Consider the following 27578-nt stretch of genomic DNA (forward strand, 5'->3'; position numbering starts at 1 on the left):
TTCTGGTTAGGCAGCTCCCAGAAAGATGGGATAGAAGGAAAGAGCCAAAATTCAATATGTACCATATAATCTCCCATAAGGTAATGATAATGACTGTTATCATCTCTGCAAAATGTTAAAGTCCCAGGAGCAGCTTCTTCATGTGTTTCACCCAAGTCTCTCCTCTAAGTATCTCAGCATGTCTCCCCCTCTCCTTCATTTCACCTCAGTTTGTATTTGTATATCCACCTCTTTCCTTCCCACTTGCCCCCCCCTTCAGCATTGCGTGCTGGGTATTGTAGTCTAAGATGGCTGCATGTCAGTGAGGGGTGGTGCTGAATGCTTCTTCCTCTTTATGGAGGTGCATCTGTAACATTTCTAAGGCTGTTTTGTTTCTGCTCAAAGTTGACTTTGATTGGTTGGAAATTCTCAATTATCTTGCAATTCTCAAATATTTTAGTTTGTCACATTTGGATGGGGACTGAGTTGATGTGGGGAGTCTGCCTGTCTCTCTGTCTGCTTCTGTACGTCTAGTTAACTGTGACTTTTGCAATATTTCCTAATTTACAGACTTGTATTTTATGGGAGCAAGCTGGGACAGTGAGTGGAACAGGGGGTTGGGAAGCTCTGTAGGGAGCAGGCTCACTGCTTAGACTTAGATATTGGCTCTGCCATTTCCTTTGGGTGGCCATGGGCAGTTATGTAACCTTTCTGGTCAAGGTCAGCTATTTTCAAAGTGACCTTATCTCTGTTCTTTGCTACACTGAGCTTTATTTCCTTCATAAATAAAATAAGGGATTGCACTAGATTAGATGATCCTTAAACCTTCTTACAAATCTAGGATTCCAAAGTTCCATTAGGAAGCAAGAAAACTAACCTTTTTGGTTCATTTGTTTTGTACAAAATGTGTCATCCTTTACTTTGAAATCTTTGCTAATCTACCTCCCCATATATCAGACTGTATCACTCCTATGTGGGCTTGTGAAAATGAGGAAGCAATTGAATAATGAAAAGAGCTTGGGTTTTCTTTCTTTTTTTTAAAGATTTATTTATTTATGCATACAAGAACTGGGGCATAAGCCAGAGGTGTGGGGGAAGAGAGGATTTACCAGAGACAGAGTGGGGAACAGAACAGGCAGATTGACTGAAATACACTGCTGAGGGGAGCAGCGGGCAAATCAGGAGAGGTCTGCTGCGCCTTATGGGTAGCTCCCTGACCAGTCAGGGATCAAAATCATCCTTCAGCAGCTGCAGACAGCTTCATAGGTTGCGTCCTAACCTCTTGAGCCATCAGGGAGGCCCAGCTCAGGTTTTCTAACCAGACCCATCAGGTTCTTCCTAGGGTATGTTAAATGCTCCTGGGCAAGTTATTTAACTCTAAACATGGTTTAATGGTCTGTAAAATGGGGTTGGTAATTGTACATCCATCCTAGAATTCTTCTGATAACTTTAATCCTTAGAATAATGCAAATTAAAATCACATTGCAATAACTCTACACACCTGTTCAAATGGTTATCATCAAAAAGTTAATGACAAATATTGTTGAGGATGTGGCGAGTACACAACCCTTGTGCCCTATTGCTGGGAATGTAGGTTGGTATAGCCACTCCCTAAAACAGTATGGTGTTCCTCAAAAAAGTGAAAATTGGATGACCATGCAAGCCAACAATTGCATTTTTCAGTATTTATGTACTTCTATTCTGGGGTAGAAACGAAATCACAATCTTGAGATTTCTACATTCAGGTGTTCGTTCCTTGCATCATTATCTACAACAACCAACATTTGGAAACAACTTAGATTTCATCAGAGGATGAATGGATAAAGAAAATGTACATGGGCCTCCCCGGTGGCGCAGTGGTGAGCGCTGGGTTGCAAAGCTGCCCGCAGCCTCTGCAGGGCAGGTTCGATCCCCCTGGCTGCTCCCCGGCCACCGGAGGAGGGTCCCACATGGCGCGCAGACCTCTCCTGCCGCCCGCAGCTCCCCTCAGCAGTGTACTTCGGTCCTTCTGCCTGCTCTGCTCCCTGCTCTGGCTCTGGTGAATTCTCTCACCCTCCCGTGCTTCTGACTGTACCCAGTGCTTGTATAAATAAATAAATAAATCTTAGAAAAAAAAAAAGAAAATGTACATATATTTATACTATGGGATATTGTTCAGTCATAAAGGAAATCCAATAACATGGATGAACCTTGAGAGCATTAGGTTGAAATAAGTTAGGCAGAGAAAGACACATGCCTGTATGACTCACTCATATGTGGAATCTTAAGGAAGCATTCACAGAAACCAAGAGTAGCGGGGCCTCACTGGTGGCACAGGTGGTTGAGCGCCACACTGTGAAGCTGTTTGCAGACGCTGTGGCGCGGGTTCGATCCCGGCCGGCCAAGCAGAAACCCACATGGCGCAGCAGACCTCTCCTGTCTCGCCCGCTGCTCCCCTCAGCAGTATATTTCGTCAGTCTGCCTGTTCTGTACTCCACTCCTATCTCTGGTGAATCCTCTCACCCTCCCATGCATCTGGCCTGTATCCCAGTTCTTGTATAAATAAATAAATATTAAAAAAAAAAAAGAAACCAAGAGTAGAGTGTTGCTTGCCAGGGGCAGAGAGGAGGGGTAAGATGGAAGAAATGGGTGAAGGTGTTCAAAGAGTATAAACTTCCAGTTACAAGATGGTTAAGTTCTAGCATTCTCCTGTACAACATGGTGACTGTTGTTAACAATAATGCATTGTATGCTTGAACACTGCTAAGAGAGTAGATTATTGTAAAGATTTATGTATTTATGCATACAAGAACTGGGGTGCAAGCCAGAGGTGTGGGGAGGGGGGGCAGCGAGAGGATTCACCAGAGACAGAGTGGGAAACAGAACAGGCAGACTGACTGAAATACACTGCTGAGGGGAGCAGTCGATGAGGCAGGAGAGGTCTGCTGCACCATGTGGGTAGCTCCCCCGCTGGCCAGTGATCAAACTCATGCTGCAGAGGCCGAGGATAGCTTCACAGTGCTGTGCTTAACCTCTTGCCATCAGGGAGGTAAGAGAGTAGATCTTACAAGTTCTTACCCTACACATACTCAGAAAAGGTAATTGTCAGATTATGAATATATTAATTAACCTTGTGGTAATCATTTTGCAATATACGCATATATCAAATCATCACCTTGTACACCTTCAACTTATCCAATGGTATAATGTAAATTATATCTTAATAGAGTGGGGAAAAAGAATGATTCTCACTGAGATAATATGTGTATTGACAAAATGTGTTGCATCTAATAAATATTCATTGCTGTTTACTGTTGCTTCCTTTTATTTGTATGCATATTGAAGAATAGCACACATGTGGTGAGGTGCACCAATCTTACACAAATGAATACATTTTTACATCTGTATGTACCTGTGTAGCAACCCCTAGATCAAGATACAGGACATTTCTCGCACTTGTCAATATCCACTCTGCTTCCCAGAGTGACCAAGATTCTGACCTTTTTCATGGCAGATTAGGTTTTCCCGCTCTTCAACATTATAGAAATATAATCATATAGTGTGTGCTCTTTGGGGTCTGGTTTCTTTCAGTCAACGTTATGTTTAGTGAGATTCATCCCTATTGCCATAAATAGCAGTGGTGTTTTTTTTTTTTGTTTTTCATTGTTGTGTAATATTCTACTTATTGCATATATTGTGCATAGACCAGAAAAAAATACACTGTGCTATGGATGGAAAAATGAGTTATTTCTATTGCTTTTGCTGTAATAATCTGCTGTGAACACATTTGTGAGTGTCTTTGGTGAATGTAAGTATTCATTTCAGTTGTTCTGTTTCTAGAGGTGCAATAGCTTGGTCACAGGTCTTTGTAAGGTTAGCTTTTCTAGATAACACCAAGCTGTTCTTCAAGTGGTAGTACAGGTTCAAATTCCCCACAGCAGTGTGTAAGATTTTCAGTTGCTCCACAGCCTCACAACCACTTGGCTTTCTGAGTCCTTTCATTTTAGTCATTTTAATGGGGTTATATCAGTGTCTCGTTGAGCTTTCATTTTCCTGGTGACTAATACTGATCACTGTGCGTGTGTATTTGAATATCCCTGCTTGTGAAGTTTTTATTTTTTCAGGTCTTTTGTCCTTTAAAAAATGTTTGCTATTATTTTGTATCATCATTTACTGTACTTTTAAATTACTTGTATAGCTATCTACTCTCAAAAGATTATAAACTTCCTGATATCAAGTTTTATCAGTGTAGCATTCATATATGAATCCTTGAATAAATCTCCCCTTATATATTTGCTGAATAAATTAGCCAAGTGGCCAGGATTATGAGAAAATGTCGCCATCTGGTGTCCACAGAGTGAATAAGATGTGGGGATGCAAAGCCACATGGCTAGTTCATTAGTGTTTCCATTTACGTTTTACCCTACATAGAATTTTATAAATAAATTTTTTTAGGTTTATTTATTTATACAAGAACTGGGGTACAGGCCAGATGCATGGGAGGGTGAGAGGATTCACCAGAGACAGAGTGGGGAACAGAACAGGCAGACTGACGAAATACACTGCTGAGGGGAGCAGTGGGCGAAACAGGAGAGGTCTGCTGTGCCATGTGATTATCTTCCCGGCCAACTGGGATCGAACCCCCACTGCAGAGGCTGCAGACAGCTTCACAGTGTGGTGCTCAACTGCCTGCGCCACAAGGGAGGCCCAAATTTTATAAATTATTATTATTATTTTTTAAAGATTTATTTATTTATTTATATAAGCACTGGGTGCAGTCAGAAGCGCGGGAGGGTGAGAGAATTCACCAGAGCCAGAACGGGGAGCAGAGCAGGCAGAAGGACCGAAGTACACTGCTGAGGGGAGCAGCGGGCGGCAGGAGAGGTCTGCGCGCCATGTGGGACCCTCCTCCGGTGGCCGGGGAGCAGCCGGGGATCGAACCGGCACTGCAGAGGCTGCGGGCAGCTTCACAACCCAGCGCTCAACCGCTGTGCCACTGGGAGGCCCTATAAATTATTTTTTACCTTGCCTCTACACACTTGATTTTTAAAAATTTCATATGTACTGTCATTTCTTTTAGATGTACTTATAGAACTTGGACTTGTTTTTCCTTTGACTATAAATCACTGTGTACCCGAGAGACCCCAGATTTTAGTAGGATTACACATGGAACAAGATGGTCATAGGCAAAAATATTTTCCTATGAAGGATATGAGTTGAAGGGGAGGTAGTGAAGTTCACTGTTGTCACGTCTTCCCCTTCCCCTGGCCCCTCTACTCACCACTCTTCAATCAGTCCACTGCTGAGAATTGGGGTCTCACTGGAGTGATCAGTTCTGGATTACCATAGCGCCCCTTTGCCCATCTATAGTTTCTGTCCAGGTTAAAGACAAGAGCTTACACACAAGGCCTCTTGGACAAAGCCACACTGTCAGATATCATTGGCCTGGCCTATCATTGGCTGTTCCCTACTGAGAAAGGCCACTGGGGGTGTCCCAGGCTTTCATATTCTGAGCACTGAGACATATCCTGTCATATCTTTCTTGTACTTCCTGTGAGCAGATATATTCTGGAACTCCTTTATATTGGAATGCTAAAGTAGGTCATAGGACTCAGCCAAATTCAGTCCAGATTCATAGCCAGTTAAGGTTTGCAGTTGAAGTCTCAAGAGTTATTTTTGTCTCTGCTTTTGTCTCTTCCTTGAGCAGCTTAATATGTGGTAACTGATCAAAGCAAGTATCCCCTGGTCCTTTTCCCAGTATAACATCTTCACTGAACTGGTAAGTCAGGGACAATATCCCTATCCTTTTATCTTCCTTTATATTACTGTCCAAATGGTGCCTACAACTGCTTCTGACTTAGGGAGATGGTGACTACTAACCTTTGTATTATATTCTGAGCTACTTCGATAGGCACATAGAAATTTATATATTCCTGATGGATTAAAATTTTGATTTGGTAAATAAAGACTTATTTCTCATTATACTTTCTGTGTAAAAATTTGCAAATATTAAAGTATCTCCCTTAGGAGCTTTTCTTCAGTTATTTTCCTGGTCTATTCTTTGTTCTTTTACACATTATTATATTTTTCTGGTAGATGGCCTATTGCTATAATTTACTTTTTAGCCCACTCTAATAGTCTCTTTTATTCATATATTTGGGTTTTTTGTCATGTTTGTCATTCCATTTGCCTCACCCAGTCTATGTTTATTTTTTGCTTTCTTTTGGACATTCTGAATTACCTTTTCTGAATTACCCTTTTTCTAAATTTTAAATTCTTATTTTCAAAGCCCCTCATTTAGAATATTGTTTATTCTACTTCATTTCTTATAATATGCATCCTTGCTAGTGCACAGTGCATATATAACAATTTATTTAATGTAATAATAGTGCATATTTAATGACTGAAGGTAACCAGTATAATTTTTGTCCTGAACAGTTCATCAGCACTAATAAGCTACATTCTGATCACTGTATACCGATTTACATGCTAATTGTAGTATTTTAGCTATTTTCCCACAATGTAGACTTATTTTAGTAGCAAACCTTTCAGAATATCTTGTCAGGTCAAGAATGAAGCAGAAATCTTCCTCCTTTGTTTGGTGATCCAGATTTCTGCACTTGCACTAGTATTTCTTGACTCACAATTCTTTGCTGTTTGGGCATTTTCTTTCAGTTTCCTCACAGCTGTTTTGCTGTGGAACTGCTTCTCCATGGAGCTTTTGCAAAGGTTTTAGTAAATGGACAAAAGCAAAAAAAAAAAAAAGTAGACCTCTTCCGGAAATCTTCATTTGACAAATAGTCTCCTGGACATCAGATGTACAACTAATGAGGGAACCACAGAACAGTAGTCTTATAGGAAATCCTGAGACTCTACTTTCAATAATCTGCTGATGCAAATGGCCTTTTTAAAGTATTGTTATATTCTGCACAGAACATTACTCAGCTAAGAGTTATACTACCTAAACAAAATTTGTTTTTTATACTCTTTTTGCAGAGTTGGATTTTCTTGGTTCAGTTACCTGTTGTTGCAGCTTCTGGATCTACAGTTTATTCTTTAGCTCCCAATTTCCTCTAAAGAATCCCTATATGTGCAAATGATTAAGTCATCTAGTTATGCTGATTGACCCCTTCTTTAAGGGCTCAAATTGCATTCCCTCTTCTTCTATCTGAGACCCCCATAAGCATATACACACATAATATGAACTAGAATTGCACATTATGGGTTATCCTTACCTCTGCTGTGCTGGCAAACATTCTTTCTTTCTTTGTGCTATTAAGGATGACTTACAAAAAATGTTATCTAGAGAAAGCTCAAGATCTTTCCTTGCCTGTTTCTCAGGGCTTCCCCAGGGAAGAATCCAATCATTCTACTTACAAAGAAATGTGCTCACATAGGATATTATATTCTGCCAAAATGCAGGTGAGTGAAACATGGGGAAGGCACCCATCTTTGAACTCTTTGAGTTCACATTTTTATTAAAGAATCAGTCAACATCACTAGAAATATAAGGGGATGGAAGAAATTGCAGGTCTGTTTCTCTCAGGGAGTTCTTGTGGCTGGAGAAATACTTTGGTCATCTGAGGGAGATGACAGGTAGAACAACTTAAAAATAGTATGGAATAGCACCAAATTATTTGCACAGCATGTCATCATTTAATACTTCTCAGTCTACTTTTATTTCTGCAAAACTATCATAAGGCCCAAAGAACTGTCATCTGGATCACTGTCCTTTCTGGGAAACTGGGCAGAGGGGCAGGGAGGGAGGATATTATCTTATTTTCCTCATGTGAAAGGGCGATCTAGAGGCTGATGCCCTGAACTGACCTGCAAGGATTGGAGCAAACAGTTCCTGCCAACTTTGCAAGACTCAGGGTCATGTTCTTGTTCACTATTCTGCTGCTGATGGAAAGAACACATCTTTTGTAGACCCATCAGTTGAGTTGGACTTTGGAGAGAGGCAAGAGATTTTTTCTTCTGCCGCCTTTGATTCTAAACTTTGATGCTAAGCCAATTTACCATATTTCCCGGTTCACTAAGTTACTAGATTCTGCTCTAGCTTGAGGCCTAAGTTCTGGATTTGAAAAAAAAAAAAAATCTTTATCTTTTCCTATTTCTCTTGGGACCTGAAAGAGGAGGCTGAATTCCTAAAATAATTGCCTAATACACTAATATTTACATTTCATACCTTTCTAAGCACATCAATTCTAACAATCTAGCACTCCCCTGTCAATGAACTTATTAGACCTTGTAGTTCCTTCCTGCAAATAGTATCTTTAAATTCTGCCTTTTTCCTCCTGTTTTCTTTAGTGCAGTATAAAGGAACTCCAGGATTTTATAGCTCACAAAATCGTCTAAGAGACCTTTATGAAGGGGGTGGGGTGGGCATCCTGTCCAGTAGGACTCGTCCCCACCTCCAACTATGAGACTCCTGCTACTTAGGCTCCTGTACTAGCCTTACTGCTGCAGCTGTGGTTCTGTTCATGTTCAGATTTAGGAGACAGCTAGTTGCTCCAGGAACCTCAGGAAACATATGAAGCTCTGCAGGGGATCAGCAATAAAAGAATTATTTGGTGTTTCATAATATTGGAATTATCATCATAAGAATTGTTTCATAATATTCATGTTTAATAGTACTAGGTTTTCTCAAACTTTTCCTTATGTAAAATCCTCTTGACATGTTTATTTATTACTATAATGTAGATAAACAGTGAAAAAATAAATTTGCTGTTACTGCTAGTATTTTATCTATTTCCAGAAATGATTTAAGAGAAATTATCTTTTGGGTCTGACATTTCACCCAGGACAAACTCTGCCATTGACCTTGGATCTATGGCTAAGTGTCTGACTGTCAGGACAGTTTCTTCTACAAACTCCAAGCTTAGATCTTGCTTCAGTGTGCATCTATTCTACCTGTGACTCTGCTAGACATGCCAACCCTTCTCTACCCTTAGCAAAAACTATTCTGTACTCCCAGGTCTCTTTGTAGTCTGAATGATCTCAGAAATATCAGGAATCTGAAGGCCTGTAAAGTGAATGGTTATCATGGAAAGTCCCAGACACCAGGGAACTTAGCTGCCAGTGCTACCTTTATTTATTCCACGTGTGTATTTCCAGAAGGACGAAGGCCGACTGGTGGTAAAAACCAAACAATTTAGTTAGAATAGCATTACTACTGACCAAAATGAAAATCTCCTTGTTGAGCTGTTAGAACTGAGGTCAGGCTATCCCTCCCGCATCCACCTGGTGTACACTGGCACAGGATGAATTGAGAAACTGAGTAGAAGAAACCAGGCACAGTAGACAGTCTACCTTCTCATGCTTTAATCCCATACCCTGTGCTCCATTTATGGAGGACAGTCTCCCCAGTCCTTTCCACTACCACAATCAGAGCAGGTGAAATACTTGATTTAGCCTCAACTTCATGGAACCTTTGTCAGGCAACAGAGATCTCTGGGCCATGAGATATTAATATTTAGTTCTTAATTACATGAAAATGAAATCACGTAAGAAAAAGCAAACAACACAAATACATGAAAGCCTTTTACTCCGTTCTTCTTCAGGATCCCAGGTACTGGGGTTCATTTTTCCCTGTTATCAGAGAACTGAGGCATGCATGATTGGGTGTCAGGAGAATAATCTTTATGGCCTTAGCAGCAGCCACAGCTTTTTCTTATTTTTTCCATGGTTTGATCTCAGATCTTCTCCAGTTGTCTTCATGTAAATGAAGTGACCTAGTCAATCATGATTGTATAATTATCATAGTGCCTTTGTAAGATGACACTGTTCCAAAATCCCCTCACAAACCCATACAAAGAGGGTGGGGTGGGTGGGTTTGTAGACATGTGGGAATGCAAATAATCTCATTATGATTTAATTATGCTTTACTGAATCCCTCAGCACCCAATGCTGCATCTCACTTGTAGTAGAGGTGCTAGGGACACAACCAAGAGACTGGTAGAATGGTTGGAAGGCTGTAAGCATGAGTAGTCTAATAGGGAAAGAAAAACTCATGAGGAAAGAGGCTTCTGACTGTCCTATCAGTGCCTGGCACCAGGAGTCATTCTGCCAATGGGGATGGGAGCAGCCTGACAAAGTTCACATGAAGCAGCCTTCAGGTTTCACTCACCAGACACTTGTCTTATCTCTCCGCAGGATCAAAGGAAAGTGTGTGGTGAAGCGAATCAGAGGGAGATTTGTAGAGTTATCCTGTGAATGTGTGGCAAAGCCATCAATATGCAAATCTCCTGTGTAGAGTTCAGGGCTGTGTGCTTTAAGATTTAAGCCCAGTAAGGACAGAGCCCTAAAGGCTGGTCCCTCGCCAAACCTAAGGGGTTGTCAAGGGCCACTTTAAACTTCAGGCTGTTAAGTAGTCTTTAGGATATGGAACAGCCTGGTTTTGGGGAAAATATAGTTACCACAACCTCTTGAAAGTCTTCCAATTCTCCTACTTCAAGCCTGTGAAGTAGAGGCAGGAGAAGCCTCAGTTCAGTTTGTACTTTGGGCAAAATTATCTCAAGGTGGAGAAGATTGAGAGGTTCTGCTCAGGGTTGTGGGAAGAGGTTATGTAGATCTGGGTAAGCCAGTGAACTCCCTAAGAAAGGTCTTCCAAGGCTGACAAGAGGGATTGTTCTGGCCCAACCCTGGGTAAGAGGTGAATGCAAATCTCTCTCACATGGGACCTAGCTAGGTCTTTTCTGAGTGGGTCCTCTGATGTCTTATTAAGTGATAGCCTCTGCTGAAGCTTTTTCCACAGGTAGGGCACGTGAATGGTTTCTCGCCAGTGTGTGTTCTTTGATGCCTGACAAGGTGGTCCCTTCGGCTGAAGCTTTTCCCACATTCATTGCACCGACAGGGCCTCACTGAGGCATGTCCTCTCAGGTGTTTGGCAAATGCAGCGCTGTGGTTGAAGCACCGCCCACACTCACTACAGACATAAAGCTCCTCAGCTGCATGTGTCTTCCGGTGGGCCAGATACCGCCTGTGGTCACTGAAGTCCTCTCCACACTCTCCACACAAATAGGGTTTGCCTCCAAGGTGAATTCTTTGGTGTGTTGTTAGCACAGATTTCTGGCTGAAGCTTTTGCCACAAATAGTACAAAAGAAGGGTTTTTCTCCTGTATGTGTCCTCTGATGCCTGACAAGGTCTGACGTCCAGCGGAAGTGTTTTCCACAATCATCACATCTATAGGGTTTCTCAACACGTGGAGTTCTCTCAGCCTGGACGAGAGGGGAGGTCTTATCCAAATCCTTCTGGTTTACGGGGAATTTATAAGCAGTGCCCATTTTGTGAACCTTTTGGTGCCTGGCAAGATGTGAGCTTCGTGTATAACTTTTCCCGCACTCCATACATTTATAGGGTTTTTCTCCTGTGTGAGTTCTCAAGTGTCTAACAAGGTGGGAGTTACAAGTGAAACTTTTCCCACATACAGTACAGTCATGATGTCTTCCTAACAAGGGGAGGAGAGGCATGGTTTCCTGATGATTTGTGAAACTATTAAGTTGGGAAATATTTGTACCAAATCTTCTTTCAGTAAGTCTACCTGGATCATCTTCCAAGACTATTTCCCAATCTGGAGTCTGGTGAATTTCTGGATCTCCCAAAACAGACCTGTGTAGAGCTTCCAAACTCAGATCTTCTCGTTCAAGATTCTCTTCCTCATCTTCACTCCTATCTCCTGTAGAGGGAGTGAGAGGAGAAAAGGGGCATTATGGAGGCAACAATGTCTTCTACACAATGGGCTATTATTAAATGAGGTTTTGAAAGGACAAGACCATAGAGACTAGAAAAGAGGGAAGTAACTAAGTAAATGCCTACATGTTATCTCATGCTATCCATAAGCCTTAGTTTGGGCAAATACTAATATCCTCATTTCACAAAGGTAGAGATTAAGGATCGTTTAAGTGAACTGTTTAGCAAGTAAATGGTACAGCTGTAATTCCAGTTTCTTTTTTCTTTCTTTCACCATTTTGTATTACATATCCTTCAAATGAATCATTGGGGGGCTCAGAGGGTAGGGAAAGATAGGAAGATTTCGTATTCAGAGGGAGAGAAGTACTGGCTGACATATTAGAATAGCCAATGAAAGGGGCCCCTGGGGGAGAACTACTGACTAGAGGAACTGCCAGCTTGGGAGGGAAGATTCCCTTATCATTCCTTACCTGTGTAGGTAAAACTCAGGATTTCTGGTTCTTGAGGTTCTTGAAGTTCTGGGATATCTGGGACGAAAGGCTCTTCCTCTCTAATGTGGGAGAGCTCATCTAGTCTGGGGATTGGAAATGCTGCTCAAGAGAAGGAAATAAAAGATACTCTAATTGGATCAACAATTCCCTGTGTTAAGAGCAAGAATTTTCTGTTTGGCAGAATACAGAACAAATTCATAGCCAAATCAGTAGATCCAATCTTTGGTCTCTAGCTTGAGCACATCTTAACTGCTGCATATCTCTCACTTGTCTCTTCCAACTCAATAATTACACAACTGTAAATATTACTCTCTTTTCCTATGTTTAAGTAAGATTGAATCCCACTTAATTTCTTGTTTCAAACTCATGCACTTACCTCAAATATACTAAGGCTATATAGCATTATAACTTCATTTTCTTATCAGATGTTTTCAACCACTTTAAGCATTTTCTTTTCCCTTAACATGGAAAGATAACATTGTCCTCAGCTAATCCTTAATCTCATTTGTGAGGTAGGCATAGAGAAGTGTAGTGCATACAATAGAAGGTCTAAGATGTCCATAAACTTCCAACAGGATAAAGATCTCTGTGCTCAGAACATTCTACAAACACTTGAAATTCCTTACACAGAGAAACCACAATCCCACAGTCTTCTTCCAAGACATATTCTCCATAGAACTCTTTCTGTGTAGGATCCAGGTCACTCCACTGGTCCTGGGAGAAGCATACAGCCACATCTTTGAAAGTTACCAACCCCTGAAACAACACAAGGATTCAATTAGAAAATAATACTTCATAGAACCGCCAATTTCCTGAAATAAAGGTCATTCATATAGTGAGGTCTTTCCAGGAGAGAAAAAGAACTCAAATGGGACACTTGGCTCCCTTTGCTTCCTGACTTTCTACCTTTGCTTTGGCTCCATGGTTCCATTCAATTCCACTGCTTTTTCTCAAGACCAGCCTATGTTCTTTTTCTTGAGGATATTGTTTAAGAAATACAAGAAAGATCTTAAGTATTCATTCAACTCCCTATTTGCATTAATGTCCCCTATAGTTCTACAAGTTTATCTTCTAAGAAGCTTTCCTTAACTAACCCTATCCATTCATGCTACCACTTATACAGCATAAACAAGACTTGTTTCTTCATTTACACTACACTCTAAAAACACAGATAAGTTCTGCCATTTTGTATTCTAGGCACATGGCCTAGTTTCAGGGCCATGAGGGAGTATATGAATACTTCCTCAATGTCATGGCTTGACTACATGTAATTCTTGGAAGAATCAACAAACATACAACTACAGAGATAGGTTCTGTAGCACAGTCTTTTTTATAAATGACCATCAAGTTTATTCTTAAGAAACAAAACAGGGCCTCCCCTGGTGACGCAGTGGTTGAGCGCTGGGCTGCGAAGTTGCCCGCAGTCTCTGCAGCGCTGGTTTGATCCCTGGCCGGCCAGCGAGGGTCCCACATGACGTGATAGACCTCGCCTGATGCGGCCACTGCTCCCCTCAGCAGTGTATTTCTTCAGTCTGCCTGTTCTGTTCCCCGCTCTGGCTCTGGTGAATTCTCTCACCCTCCCACTCTTCTGACTGTACCCAGTGCTTGTATAAATAAATAAATAAGTCTTAAAAAAAAAAAAAAGAAACAAAACAAACCCTCATTCAACAACTTCAAAGTTATACTGGAATGACACAAAATAATCCCATTTTGTTAGTACCTCTAATTAATGGCAGATAAAGAAGGTGATATTTATATATAGTAAATATAAATAGAAAATAAATATATAAAAATATAATGTTCATTATACATAATATTTAATAAATATAATTTATAATTAATCTCATCAGATGCAATTTCTCTCCTTCCAGATATGCTGTCTGTAACTTAGAATTTAAATAGAAAGTGGAAATTTGTGTCCTGTCTGACCTATGTAGCAAATAACAAATGCTAATGACTCTCCAGATGTTTTTCTGGTGGGGAAGGAAACTAGGATGCACCTGTGATAGAGCAGTAAGAAGGGCAACCATCTCTGGGTTTCCAGTGTTCCTCTCTTCGTGAAGATCTGGGTCCTGGGGCACTGGAACCTCTATGGAAAAAAGAAGGCAGAGATCAGCAATATGTAAAACACCCCTGTAATTGGCAATGAGCTAGGCATCCCCTGTCATCTTTGGTAGAAAGGTGGGAATCAAGAAACCAGCCTAAGGGAAATTCAAATTATCCCAACCTCGCCACCTATAACACCACTGGATGCCAATGGAATAACCAAGAATGCTGTAAGTCTGGCTGTTTATGGGTGATGTTAGCTTGTATTGTGTCCTCCCAATAACCTGGATTCTGTGACTTACTCCCATTACCATCTACCCAGTCTCCTGTGTAGAGGAGAAATATCCCTCTCCTGTCACTGTGCAACAATCTCAGCTTGCTGCTGAGGCTTCCTACCGCTCTCCTGTGGGGGCTGGAACTCCGATTCATGGCACGGGGTCTGCTCTTCCGGTGCTAGATCTGGGCTCTGGGTAATGTCCTCATTGGACTCCTCGGTCGAGGTCTGCACAAGATCTTGTAGTTCAATAGGTGACTCGGACTCTGCTCCTGGTGGCACTGTTTCCTCTGACAGGACTTCCTGGCCATGAACATGGACAGTCACCTGGGAATAATTCCAACTTCCAGTCACCATGGAGTCAGAAGAAAAGTCTTGGTTGTCATCAGGGCTTACTTTAAGAGCAGCTGCCAATAGAAAACTCCCAGAAGGAACTGGATGAGGTGAAACTACAGTTCCACAGGGGCATGGATGGGGGAGCTGAAGGTTCTCCTCACAAGCAGGGGACATTGAGATATTGCAGTGCTTTCTCATTGTGCTGTCCCTGTCCCTGTCACCCACCAGGCTCTAGGTACCTATTCCTCCTATCTCCACCCATCCTATATGCAGTTTTCCTTCCCTATCTTGTTGTCCTGGAAGGAGGATCTGTGACTGAGGGTCTGTGAGAACCTTTGAGGAAGTTATAAAATTCTCCTCTCCAGGAACTGGAGGGTCCACTTTTAAAGCAAAAACCAAAGCCATAGGACCCTCATATGGGTGGGTGAGGGCCCTGAAGTATTCCCTAGGTGGGTGTTTCAAAAACCAGGAAGTCACATTCACACACACACAGACCTCTGCCCTATGAGGCTTATGGATCTAGGTGCAACCCAAGGGCAGAGCCAATTAAATCAAAAGGGTAATTTATAGGGGCCCTGCAAGTCCTACCCCCAAATCCATCCTCTCAGCAAATAGTCCCCCTCCACATCACACAGATCAGGACTCCCCCTCCTCACCCACCGCCTTGGTCTCCTGGGTTGTTTCTGCAAACCCTCCACCAGCGTCACTGCCTCCTCGCCACTTTCTGGCCGTTGGCCCCGCACCCAGCTCTGCAGTTCTCCAGGTAGGACGGTGAGGAATTGTTCCAGCACAAGCAGCTCTAGAATCTGCTCCTTTGTCCGCCTCTCTGGTCTCAGCCACTGATGACAAAGTTCTCGGAGTCGAATGAGAGCTTCTCGAGGGCTTGCAGCTTCCTGGTAGCGGAAGCGTCGGAAGTTCTGGTGGGAGGTCTCAAGCACAGGGTCATCCCTCTGCAAGACAGACTCTGGCCTGCAGGTGAAATCATCTTCCAGTTTCACCATTAGAATTCCTTCTTCTTCCCAAAGATCCTGGTCTTCCGGTTCCAAGGCTGTAGCCATTTTTTGGCTGTGGGGGGGGTCTCACACCATCTAGAATGCACGCTGTTGTTACCCCCCAATCTTAGCCTGGGCACCCCGAGGAGTATCTCCCAAGGGACCTGAGGTAGAAAGTAGAGACAAATAGCAATATTAAGCATTAACTTCTACAGAGGACAGCAGTTTTGAGTTCAACCATAGCCCCGTATACATGTTACCCCAAACTATGAAATCCCCATAACGTATTTAAAGTACATCTAGTTGGGATAACATGATCTGTCACTGAAAGTATGTTCTTGTTACTGAGATAAGGTTCATAACCCATAGAAAAATACTGAATTTCTACTCCAAGAAACCTGGTAACATAAAAGGAAAATGGCTAGGAGGAAGGACTCAATCATCTGCTGAAAAATGTGGTACGATGTGACCGTGTACACTGTTTTATACATATACATACACAATTTAAATATATACTAGATATATTCTGAGATATAACAGGCTGAAATAGATTGGGAAAAATGTATTCAGTTCATTTGAAGTGAAACACAAACATTGTAATTTCTTTGCAAAATGTGGACTCAGAGATTGTGTGAGGTTAACAGTGAATAGTTACAGTGGCTGGCATATAGATAGCTCAAAAAGTAACCTTCCTCTTAATATTTCTTTAATTGGAAGACCTACAGATCCTTAACTTCAAGTGTTCAATACTAAACTCATTATTCTTACTCCTAAGCCCACCCCTTATCCTGGAATCCTGTCTTAGCTAAGATACCACTTACACTCAGTTTTGTAATCCTGGGATTCAACTTGGATTCTTCCCTACTGCTTACTGTTCATTAAACCAACTCTGTCTCTGAAGCCTCTCAATCTGTGCCCCTTCCTCTTTCCCACAGCCTACTTTAGTTTGAAACTTTATCCCTTGCCTTAACTTCCTAACTGGGATTCCTGCAGTACTCAATTGTGGGCAAAGGGCAGCAGAATTACCTGTGAAGCTTTTCTAAAACAGAGTGTCACGCATCCTTCTGGATATTCTGATTCAGTCAAGAGAGGCAGCTGTATCTTTAGAAATGCTACATGTGACTCTGATGTGCATTCTAGCTAAGAAACACCCAAGTGCCTAAAGTTAAGCGGTCAGACCACTAGGGTCTCAATCCTGGATCGACTCTATGGGACACTGGGCAGTTTCTTATTCTCCTTATTACGCCTGTCACCACATTTACAGGAGGGAGACAATAATGGTATCCCTCTAACAGTTAATGTGAGGATGAAATGTATTATCTGGGAAGAACTCAGGAGTGATGGTAACCCAATGCTAACCGTTATCTTTTTAAATTATAGTTCTGATTACATCACTTAACATTTAAAAATAATTTCGTACTGTTAGTTCTGAAATTTTTGGCATGGCATATGAAGTTCCTGTCAGCTCTCAATTTAATTTTCAAGCCTCATGTCCTGTACTGTACCCTACATTTCTGTGCCATCTAGGAATGAATGCACTGCTGACCACCTTACAATAGGGCACTTTTCAGATCTCCATGCCTTTTTTTTTTTTTTAAGATTTATTTATTTTTTTATTTAAGCACAGGGTACAGTCAGAAACGCGGGAGGGTGAGAGTATTCACCAGAGCCAGAGCGGGGAGCAGAACAGGCAGACTGACGAAGTACACTGCTGAGGGAAGCAGCGGGCAGCAGGAGAGGTCTATGTGCCATGTGGGACCCTTGCCCAGTGGCCGGGAATCGAACCAGCGCTGCAGAGGCTGCGGGCAGCTTCACAACCCAGCACTCAACTGCTGCGCCACCGGAGAGGCCCTCTCCAGGCCTTAGTAAAGGCTTCTGGCTGCAATACTCACCCTCCTCCCCGTAATGCGGTACAGTGTATTCCTATTTCTTAACAGGTAGCCTCTTCTTTAGTCCCATTATTTACCATTTAGGTTCTTCTCAATTGGATTATAGCAACTGCCTTATTACTTCAAGTATTTATTATAACAATTTATAACATTCATAGTCTCACAAGAGTGAGTACCCTTGGCAAATCTGGTCTCCCCACTTTAAGATCCTCACTCACTTCTCTGTCTTTAAGTGAAAAACAGTTGACCCTTTAACAACTCAGGAGTCAGGGATGCACTTGAAAATCCCCATATAATTTTTAGTTGGCCCTCGGCATTCATGGGCTCCCTTCTGTGGTTAGATGAATGTATGAATGCAAAAAAAGTGGATCTGTGCAGTACTATCATTTGTTGTTCAAGGGTCAGCTGTACACACTTGTATTACTATCTTTGCTCTCCCCCCATACCACACACACAGTATATGCATTGGAAGCACACAAAAGCCCTATGCTTGTTAGCTTTTACACATGCTTTTCCTTCTGACTCTTTATTGTTTAGTTACTTTACTTATGAAGAAACAGCTCAGGCTTCAGGTCTTGAGATGTTTTCTTTGATCCCATTCCCCCTGCCTTAGACATGGTTAGAAATCACATAAGTGCTCCCACAGCAACCTGGAGACATCTTTTATCGCAGTATCTGTCCTGTCACACAGCCACTCTTTCCTGTAAAACACCTTGAAGTCAGGAGCTATGCTTTTGTTACCAATTTCTAACCTCTAAAGTGCACAATAAATGCATTTACATCAATAAAACTACACTTTGAAACTTTCTTCCTACTTTAAAAGAATCAATCTTTTCCTGTCATACTTTAATAAAAAAATTCACCAAATCTTGTTAAATCTAGCTCCTAAATGTTTGTCAGTGTCATCTCTCTCATCTCCGCTGGCATTCCCAGATGAAGCCATTGTAACACACTAGAAGGTTTTAATAGGATCTTTAAAAAATGATAGCCTCTGCCCTGACCCCACACTGGTAAATAATAGGCACTCAGATGTTGAACAACTTGGTTTAACTTTCATCACTGGTCTTCTTGGTCCCGCTGCTTCCAGACCATTTTCTATATTCAAACTGAGGGAGTCTTCATTTTTTTATCTTTTTGCTTCACTACAGCTGTCTCAGATCCAACTTCAAGGTTACCATCCACTCTTAGCCGTTGCGTCTAATGTGCTGTTGCTCATCACCAGCTTAATTTCAATGGCCATTATCATTCACTGTTATTTTTATCTCAAATCTCTTTCTAGTCATGTTTACTTCAATTTCCCACTATCCTCAAACATTTCCAGTATGTTTTCCTGGCCTGTTTTAGATCATTCCATTGTTTAGCTTTTCATGTGTTGTCCTACTTATCGACTCTGCTGTTGCTAACTCACAATGGTTTTAAGTTTTGGATTTTATGCTCATCTTTAGTAAGATTATTTTTCCTTTGGAAGTTGAGAGCCCTGGGACTTATATGAGCCCTTCAAACACAATTTCATTTGCTTTTACCTAAGTACTGATGGGTTCAGTGACCTTGGAGTGTTCCTAAATTATGCTGACAATGTATTATTTGGGTCAATCCCTGCAAGTGATTTTTGTCCTACCCAAGTATGGAGGCCCATTTCCTTACCCTTCTGTTTCATCAATAGGCAGATTTTCATGATGGGGGGAGCTCAAGGCTGCAGGTTGGCAGGTGGCTCAATTCCATATTCCTCTGAGTTCTTCCCCAAATTATCTCTTTGTTGACACACAGACATTAAAACCCGTAACTCTAGAAGCCATATTATAGTTTGAAATCTTCTTGGGCTGTAGTGGAGTCAGCTTACACTTACTCCATCAGCTTTTATTTCTGGAAACTGTATTTACCTTTAGTTTTCTCTTTTGGGGGGTGGTAGTGGTGGTGGGGGAAAGGTAGGAACAAACATTTAAAAAATGGGCAGGGGCCCATCCACACTGGTTCTACCTAAAGTATACAGGGAGGTATGAGTGGTGACTTTCATACATACAAAATCAGCCAATGTATTTACACTGTCCTTATGATAAAATTTAAACTCTTTACAATTTGATTCTTAAGGCTCTTCAGACCTGGCCCCTGCCCACCTCTCTTCTGGCATCAAGTCACTCTTTTCCAAGTCCCCACTGGACTTTCACTATACTGTCCACTCTGCCTGAAATATATGCCCCCCCTCGCCTCAACTCCCTGGATTTTTTGACTAACTCCACTCATGCTTCAAATGTCAATTTTCCTAGGACGTCTCCCCTGATCATTCAGATTGTCTATAGGGACTTGTACCTCCCCGTTTCACAGCACACACATATATCTATTTTTTCTGTGAGGCAAAAATTGTTCATCTTGCTGCTTAACTCACCGAACTGAGTTGAGGGCAGGGACAATGCAGCACTCTCAACCTCTGTCACAAAACAGGTACTTAGTAAGTACCTGGCACATGCAGAGAACACTCAGGGCTTTTTTTTTTTTAATTATTTTTTTTCCAGGATAAATGCCTTATCTTACTAATATTTATTTGCTCAGCAGTACATGGGCTAGACAAATCAATAAACAAATGTAAAAGAATCTATTGTTTGGATTCTGAGTAAAACAATTCTCTGGTTTCTGAAGTGATGGGACCACGATGCATCGCAAGGTATTTCAGGTTGCCATGGGATAACCTAAATGCAAGTCAAAGCTGGGTATTGAAAAAAAGTCACTTTCTTTTGAAGATGTGAAGCAACTTTAATAAGCACAAAACCAGACATCAAGAAATTTAATGCAACTACAATGATTATTTGTCCACACAGCTTCCCAGGCCTCCCTCACTCCCACCCCTGTCCCCTACAAGGCAGTGAGAGAAAATGGAATTGATAGGCATCCTCTTGGCTTATTGAAGGAGTATCTATTATCCCCAAAGTCCAAGAATCCATGCCTAGCACAGCAGACTTTCTAGAAACTCTCATTGTTTTCTAGTGGCACTAGCTACAAGATATTCCCTCTATGGATTCTACAGAGTATGAATTGAGAGAAGGATTCCTACTCTCATAGGGCTTTGCTAGCCAAACAAAACAATGAATTGACATTGCCACATATAACCTGCTGATTTTAAATGTTCTTCAGAAATCATAAATTGAGATTTCCACTGTTTATTCTGCATTTGCTTTGGCAGCTTAGAAACGTTGAGATGAAGACAAAACAGTGCAATGAGAGAGGAAGAGGAGTCCGTGATGGGACGAGAGACAGGAAGGAGCACCAGATTAGGGATCCAAAGAGACTCCAGCCCCAGACTGCAAAGTAACCAGAGCTGCTCTAAAGGTTTCATGAGATAACATATAACAGAATCCTTGTAAAGGGCAAAGCCCTCTGCATATAACCACTCTTCTAACTCTAGCATTAGCTGAATTCTATGAGTGCTTACAAACTATTAAATAACATGTGCTATGGAAATGTCAGGTTTGGGGCTAGAAAATAGATGCATTTTATTCTATAATTTATAGGATATGCTACATTGCACATTTGCCCTACAATTTGTTGCCCTTGCTAGTCTAATCCCTTTCCTTAATGACTGGCCTTGGAAGAGTTCCATGGTGAAAGATAAAAACTGAACAACAGGATACTATAGAGATAAGGTGAAGCCAGGCCAGAAGGACCTAAGGACTTGGTTCTAGAAGGCTCTATAACATCTGCAGAGATGCTTCATGAACTTGGGCCAGGCTCCATGACCTAGTCCTTAGAATGTGTCTTTATAGGATTTGTGGGGCAGGACTGGGGAGATGTGGAAAGGCACATTTCTTCATTCTTTCTTTGATCCCCTTATCTGAAGGTGTTCTATGCCAGAGGAGAGCCTAACTCAATTCTATTGACAAGAACAGAAAACTGTTAGCAATAAGGTTATCTGGTCTTCTTTCTTAAAATACTACCTCTTGGGGTGATCTTTCTGGATGCTAAATGACAAGGCCTGTAGTTACACATTCACTACCTAAAGGAGAAACAGTGATCTATTTATTGGCAAATAATTATTCTTCAAAAGAAAACAGGGACCAGAGAGGTTCAAATGGTTTTATTGAGCAAATATCTATATAGCCCCTCCTGCCTCCACTAGTCTTTTACCCCGAAAAGCAGGCCCATAATCTGGATATTTGAATATCACTGCTCCTGGGGGCTCACCAGACCTTGCACGAGTTCCTGATGTTCTAGAACAGAAATTGACTAATACAAAATTGTTAACTGCTCTTTTCCACTGGTGGCAAACTAAATATTACTCCAGTATGACTTTCCACTGGAAAGATTCCTTTACTATGCTAATTATAGTATATACATATATGTATATAAATGTTTATGTTTTCTGTATAATGGTTATAGAAGGCGGCTTTGGATCCCTATCCTCGCTTATTAGCCATGTGACACTCACTAAAGCCTGATTATCATCTACAAAATACTGCCTTCCTCACATGGTTGTTTTAAGGAGTAATGAAGTAACATTAAAAAAAAGTCAACAAAGCATAGAGGCTGGCATAGTATAGATGCTCAATATATTTTGTTCTCTTTCCTTCAAACTGTTTTAAATGCTTTTGGGACTGATAAACAAGCAAACAGTCCTTTAGTTCATCAGAATTATTACAAAAAAATTTCAATTCAAATGTACAGGAAAAATCGTGGTCTGTTTACTGTTATATCAAAAGTAAAATATTAAAGCTAAAGAACGGTCCTTGCTTTGAAGGCACTTACAAACCAAGATTAAGTAAGATCCTTGGGACAGAGACAGGATGGACCCTTAAAGACAAGTTCTGCCAAATACATTATTAGCAATGCTCCTACATAGAGCAATGTCAACATCCCATCCTCGCCCCTGGGACACAATTTGAAACAAGCCCATTTAGTATCCCCATGAAGGCCCTTGAAAACTTAACTTGGAAGGTGAAACAATCGGAAGGGAATGCAGTTTTAGCTTTCTAACATATCACAATCAGTGTGCATCAAACTACTTTTTAAAACCATTTCTTTAAAATTTTTACCATTTAAATGTCCCTGTTTTCTGTTAAGTAACAAAACATTTAAGTGGTACAAAGCTTATTATAACTGATGTCAAAGAAAGAGACTGAGGTATAGCGAAGAGAAAGGCAAAATGAAATAAAGCAGTCAAGTTAGTAGTGGATGGTACAGGGAAGTCAATGGAGGCTAAATCAGAAATATCTTCTGCAATGTTATGTGCTTAGGACACACAACTCCAAAGCATGGCACATGGGTTCATTCAATAAGATATTGACAAAATGGTAGAAGCAGGAAGGCTGGTTGCTCTGACACACCCTGTCCCTTCTCTTTCCTGAAAGCTAGATAAATCTGTCACTTTTAAGGTACCCTCCCTATACCAGGAGGGAGACATCCTTATCACTAGAGTCAGGGAATTGAGGGCTGACAAAGATCTATAAACAGACATTGTTACATCACCACTTCACTACCCCTGGCCCAAACCCTGTCTTACCAACTCTTTACAAATATGTCTAAAAGGTATAAAAGCTTCCTGCTCTGGTCATTTCTTTGAGCCTCATAGCTTTCTGGGGCTCCTGTACCTACATACATAATTAAATTTTTCACCTGTGAAGCTGTCTTTTTATTATAAGGGATTTTCAGCTAGAGGCAAAATTATTTTCCTGCCCCCCCCTTAAAATTTTGTAGACTTTGTGGTTAGGGTATTAGGTGGATATAAAAGTACCATTGAGAGTAATGCATACATGAAAATGTAAAATAATGCTATATACAAAATCATAGTAATTCATTTTATATTTAATTAAAATACTTTCTGTAGTTAAGTGTGAAAACCTCAGAAGGCAGTTTTGGACAATAGACAGTTCTGCCTTTGGAGGTAGATGACCTGTGTTGTACCATCTTAAAGATGTGTCATCTTGGTCAAGTTACTTCAATTCATCTTGAAATTGGGGGGGATTCTCTATCGTAAGACAGAGAGCTGGATCATCTTTTGAGAAATCATCTAGTGGTCTGATGGTGATAAAGGAAGGGTTTTGAGATGAACAAGGGCATATGCGTTCTTTATTGACTACTTGGGCCATAATGTATTGCCTAGGATGGTGAGAGGGAGGGTACATTCAAAAGTTGAGAAAGATTAGAGGACAAATACAGACTTTTAAGCATCTAGAATTCAGTATCTTGTTATCATAATTATGTTGGTTAACCCCTAGTAGGAAGCTATGCTTTTTAATCTTAAAGGTTACTACCCATAAGAGGTTAAAGATTTTTAAAAAGTGGGTCAATCTATAGGCCTCTACTTAAAACAAACACCTCAAACTAATCTGCAGTAGGAAAAGGGCAATCATCAAACATGACGAGGAAAGCAGCTCTCATTTGCAGCCACTGTTACACTAGATGTATCCAATTACTCTAATGAACATGTATAATGCCAATCACACAGTAAGAGGAACCATTATTTGATAAAAAATAACAGGTTCATACATATTATAATACAGCCTGACTAGAAGTATAAATATGGATAATGCAAAACAGCCTGCGGATCCCCTCACCCCGCTCTGTTCTTGGGATTTTGCTTGGCGCCCAAAAGTTGCTGCTGATTAAGCTAAATGTAGAGTTGGGCAGAGAGCCTTTCACCAGGACAAGTCTTGGTATGAGGATATCTGCTGAATTCAAGTCTTTTTCTGTATGTTTTGCTCTGTAATTAATATTATGCTAGGACACTCTCTGCTCTGTATTTAGATGACTTCCTTCTGGTTTGCCCAAGGCCTCATTGCCTATGATGAGATGTAAAGGATGAGGGCCAGGCCTGGACTCAGCAATCTGGGGAACATCAGGTTTCCACTGCAGAAAGACAAATCAAGGTTCAAAGTAGAAACCCAGGGAGCCATTCACCGCACTGTGGAGTGTGTCTCCCACTGTGAGCCCTGATGGCAAGGAACTCCTTCAAACTTGGAAATACTTGGTAGAAAAGGTGCTTAAAAAATATATCTAGAATTTTACTAAGTTGCCTATTTTTCTCCTCCAATTCAGACACTGAAATTCAGAATCAGTGGGTGCTAGGGCTTCTGGATAATAAACCACTCCCAGGGACAGAACTGGGCGTTAGTGTTTATTCCAATCTTCAGGAAATCGGATAACATAGTCATCTCCTACTATTATGCATAAGGTGGGGATGGGGGAGAAAGCAGGAGAAAGAGTTCATTCATTCATCTAGAGCATCAAATTGTGTGTCCCAGACAATTCAAGTTATTGGGCAGAGAAAGATGAAAAGAGAACAGGTTCTTACCATGAAGAATTATGTAGTTTAGAAATAACAGGAACTTTAGTAATGCTGGGGATTCACAGCAAAAATCTAGAATACGGGGATAAGTTATATGATCAAAACAGAAGCTCCTATTCAAGGGAATTAAGAAAATGAAAGGAAACAAATGTATATTTCATCTTCAATTCAGCATAACATAGTACTAAGTTTTTGTTAAAGTATACTTTCTTAATTTTGCAAGTGAAAGAACTCAGACCCAAGTGGTTAAATTACCCACACAAGATCATTTTACTGGTTTCTAACAAAGAAGTACTCACACAGTTTTTTTGATGCCCAAACCACTGCAACATTTAAGTGAAGCAATTTAGCCAAAGGTAGTGGTTCTCAAAGTGAGAAACCCAGAGCAGCAGCACAGCACCCTAGAGAATTTGTTAGAAATGCAAAGTCTCAAGCCCCAGCATAGATTTAGTATCAGAAGCTATACGGGCAGCCTGGAAAATCTGTATTTGACAAACTCTTCAGGTGCTTGCAATGTGAGATAAGTTTGAGGATCACTACTTAAGGCAAAATAAGTAAAATCTGAGGTCAAAGCAGAGAGGACCCAACTTTTCTAGTGTTAGATCACATTTAAAGAAGGGTTTGCAAAAGCAGAAACACTCTAGGACCATTATATGTTTTATGCTTGTGCTAAGTTAACTGTTTAAAATGTTGTAAATCTTAACTTACCTCATCTGTATAGTTTGTAAAGCTCAAGGGTCCCTCACATCGTAGTAAACTTTGCCGTGCCCTTGAAATGACTGTCTACTGCAATAAAGTATATAGAAAGAATGCAAGAGGGGTACAGCTGGAGGAGAAAGGGGGAAAGATTATGAATCCCAGGTGTTTGGTCATAGGTAAAGTCCCCTTCCTCCCTCCAACCCTGCCCTCCCTCCTAAGCTAGAATTAATAGCATAAATGACCCAAGAGAAATGGCCACAAGCTCTAATTGCTCCACGGTCACACACTTCCCACCGGTAAGTCTCCCAGAGCTACCCCACAACCTTTCTGAAGTGACTTTCTGGATCAAGGCCCATGGGGCAGCTTGGAAGAGAAGTTGGGAGGAGGGATGAGGGACTCCACTAGCCTTCCTGGTGGCTTCTGATTGAAGCTGCCCTGGGTGTCACCTGCGGAGTGTGGACAGACAAAAAGCAACAGTTCTAAGCCTAGCCGCTAAGGAAGAGCCTGGATGTGGCACTGCTCCCTGGACCAAGGTGGTCCACGAAGTGCTAGTTCTAAGAGCCTACCTCTGGGGAGCTTAGTACAGGGACCAAGATAGACCGGGTATATCAAAGAACCTAGGAGACAGGAACATCCAGTGTCCAGAAAAATAAAAATGGAGCGAACACTGGCATATATATCCAAGTCATACAAACTAACAAACTCTCAGTCAAACCAGACAAAAAGTACGGAGTGATGGTGATATTGATAAGTGTCAGAACTGGCCGTGAGGAGTGAGGGTGAGGGGAGGGAAGTAGCAAGGGGAGACAGAGCCACCAGCTGAGGCGAAGCTCGGGGTCGGTCAGGTCACAGTGGCAGCTGAAAAACCACAGGCCAGATGTTCGCCAAGGTCTAGTATGATGGTGGGCGATACGATCACGGGAAAGTGTATCTGCGTGTGCGTCGGGGGGATGGGTTAGTGGTGCTAAAAGATGGGCAGGGAGTCTGCAAGGGGAATTCGTGAACAATCTGAGAGGCGGGGTGAGGAAAGACTTCGAGAAATAAAGGGGCCTAGACCACTCCTCCCTCGTTCCGGCGCGAGGTTAGGGGAGGGGGGGCGCAGCTGACTCGAAAGCAACGAGAGGTACGAACTAACTGCGTTTCTGCAGGCCTCGGGAGGGGGCGGAGGGCGGTGGCTTTAAAGAAAGAATCTTTGAGCGCCATCCGCGTTCCCGGGGGGTCTAGCTCGGGCCACCAGGAAACAGCGGGTCCACGACGGCTCCGCACCTCACTACGCTGCCGCCGCCCCTTCCCCGGGACGGGGCGAATTCCCCAGGGTCCGGGAAGGCGGGGTCTGCAACCCCTCCCTCTCCCCACCAGCCCGACTCGGCCCGATTCGGCCCGACCCCGCCCGGCCCCCCAGCACTCACGGCTCCGACAGCTCCTGCGGCTCCTCCCCTGCCCCGGCTCGTCCCCCACCCACTCCCGGCCGGAGCTGCGCCGCCGGATCCGAGCGGCGCGGGGCCTGGCCGGTCGGAACACGTGGGGCCTTTTCTTCCGGAACCGGAAGCTGCTCCTGGCCCCGCCTCCTCGCCGCGCTGGGGCCTTTCTAGGCCGTGGGAGGTTCGGTCTTCTCAGTGTGCCGGCGCTTGGCGGAGCTCGGCGACCCGCTAGGTCCCGGGGCGGAAAGCCTCAGACCAAAACTCTTCCGCCGGATGCTGGCCCTCTCTGCAGCAAGGGACCTGCAGTTTACTCGCAAACCTTTGCAGGGGTTTCTGCCCCCCCGCCCCATTTGTGATTTTTTTTTTTTTACTTGTTTAGAGTACTCCTCTTCTTTACATTTTTATCATAACTAAACCCCCCCCCCCTTTTTTCCACGAAGCACAATGGAGAAGAGCAGTTTTGGCTTTAAATATTGGCTCTTGCATTCACCAGTGGTTGCAGGACCT

General features: G+C 42.1%; 2 protein-coding genes across 14 annotated transcripts in view; one reads left to right on the top strand and one right to left on the bottom strand.

Moving 5' to 3' along the window:
• The window catches only part of LOC119240793 (olfactory receptor 4D5), a 388728-nt gene that overhangs the window by 32811 nt on the left and 328339 nt on the right, over positions 1 to 27578 (top strand). The window contains exon 2 of one of the 5 annotated variants that reach the window (XR_008551065.1): positions 20854 to 20884. The exons of 1 other annotated variant lie outside the window; for it this stretch is intronic. The gene's annotated coding sequence lies outside the window, so the exon portion shown is untranslated. Of the gene's footprint in view, positions 1 to 20853; positions 20885 to 25793; positions 25947 to 26598; positions 26774 to 27578 lie in introns of those variants that run through there. 3 more of the 5 variants (XM_054693168.1, XM_037505513.2, XM_054693169.1) reach the window with 3 other exon arrangements.
• Positions 6708 to 27139, bottom strand: ZNF202 (zinc finger protein 202). 9 transcript variants are annotated; one of them, XM_037505501.2, is made up of 8 exons: positions 27060 to 27139; positions 25660 to 25737; positions 15454 to 15953; positions 14584 to 14788; positions 14142 to 14230; positions 12768 to 12897; positions 12121 to 12240; positions 6708 to 11636 (listed from the first exon to the last, which is right to left on the bottom strand). In XM_037505501.2, the coding sequence occupies exons 3-8, from the start codon at positions 15853 to 15855 to the stop codon at positions 10645 to 10647; spliced, it is 1938 nt and encodes a 645-aa protein (XP_037361398.1). In that variant the 5' UTR covers positions 15856 to 15953; positions 25660 to 25737; positions 27060 to 27139; the 3' UTR covers positions 6708 to 10644. The 9 variants fall into 9 exon arrangements, with proteins under 9 accessions (XP_037361398.1, XP_037361392.1, XP_037361391.1 ...); XM_037505495.2 differs by having other exon boundaries at positions 25660 to 25777; XM_037505494.2 differs by having other exon boundaries at positions 25660 to 26096.

The sequence above is a fragment of the Talpa occidentalis genome, unplaced genomic scaffold (genome assembly GCF_014898055.3).
Source record: "Talpa occidentalis isolate TD23 unplaced genomic scaffold, MPIMG_talOcc4v2.1 talOcc4.12, whole genome shotgun sequence".
Lineage (NCBI taxonomy): Eukaryota > Metazoa > Chordata > Mammalia > Eulipotyphla > Talpidae > Talpa > Talpa occidentalis.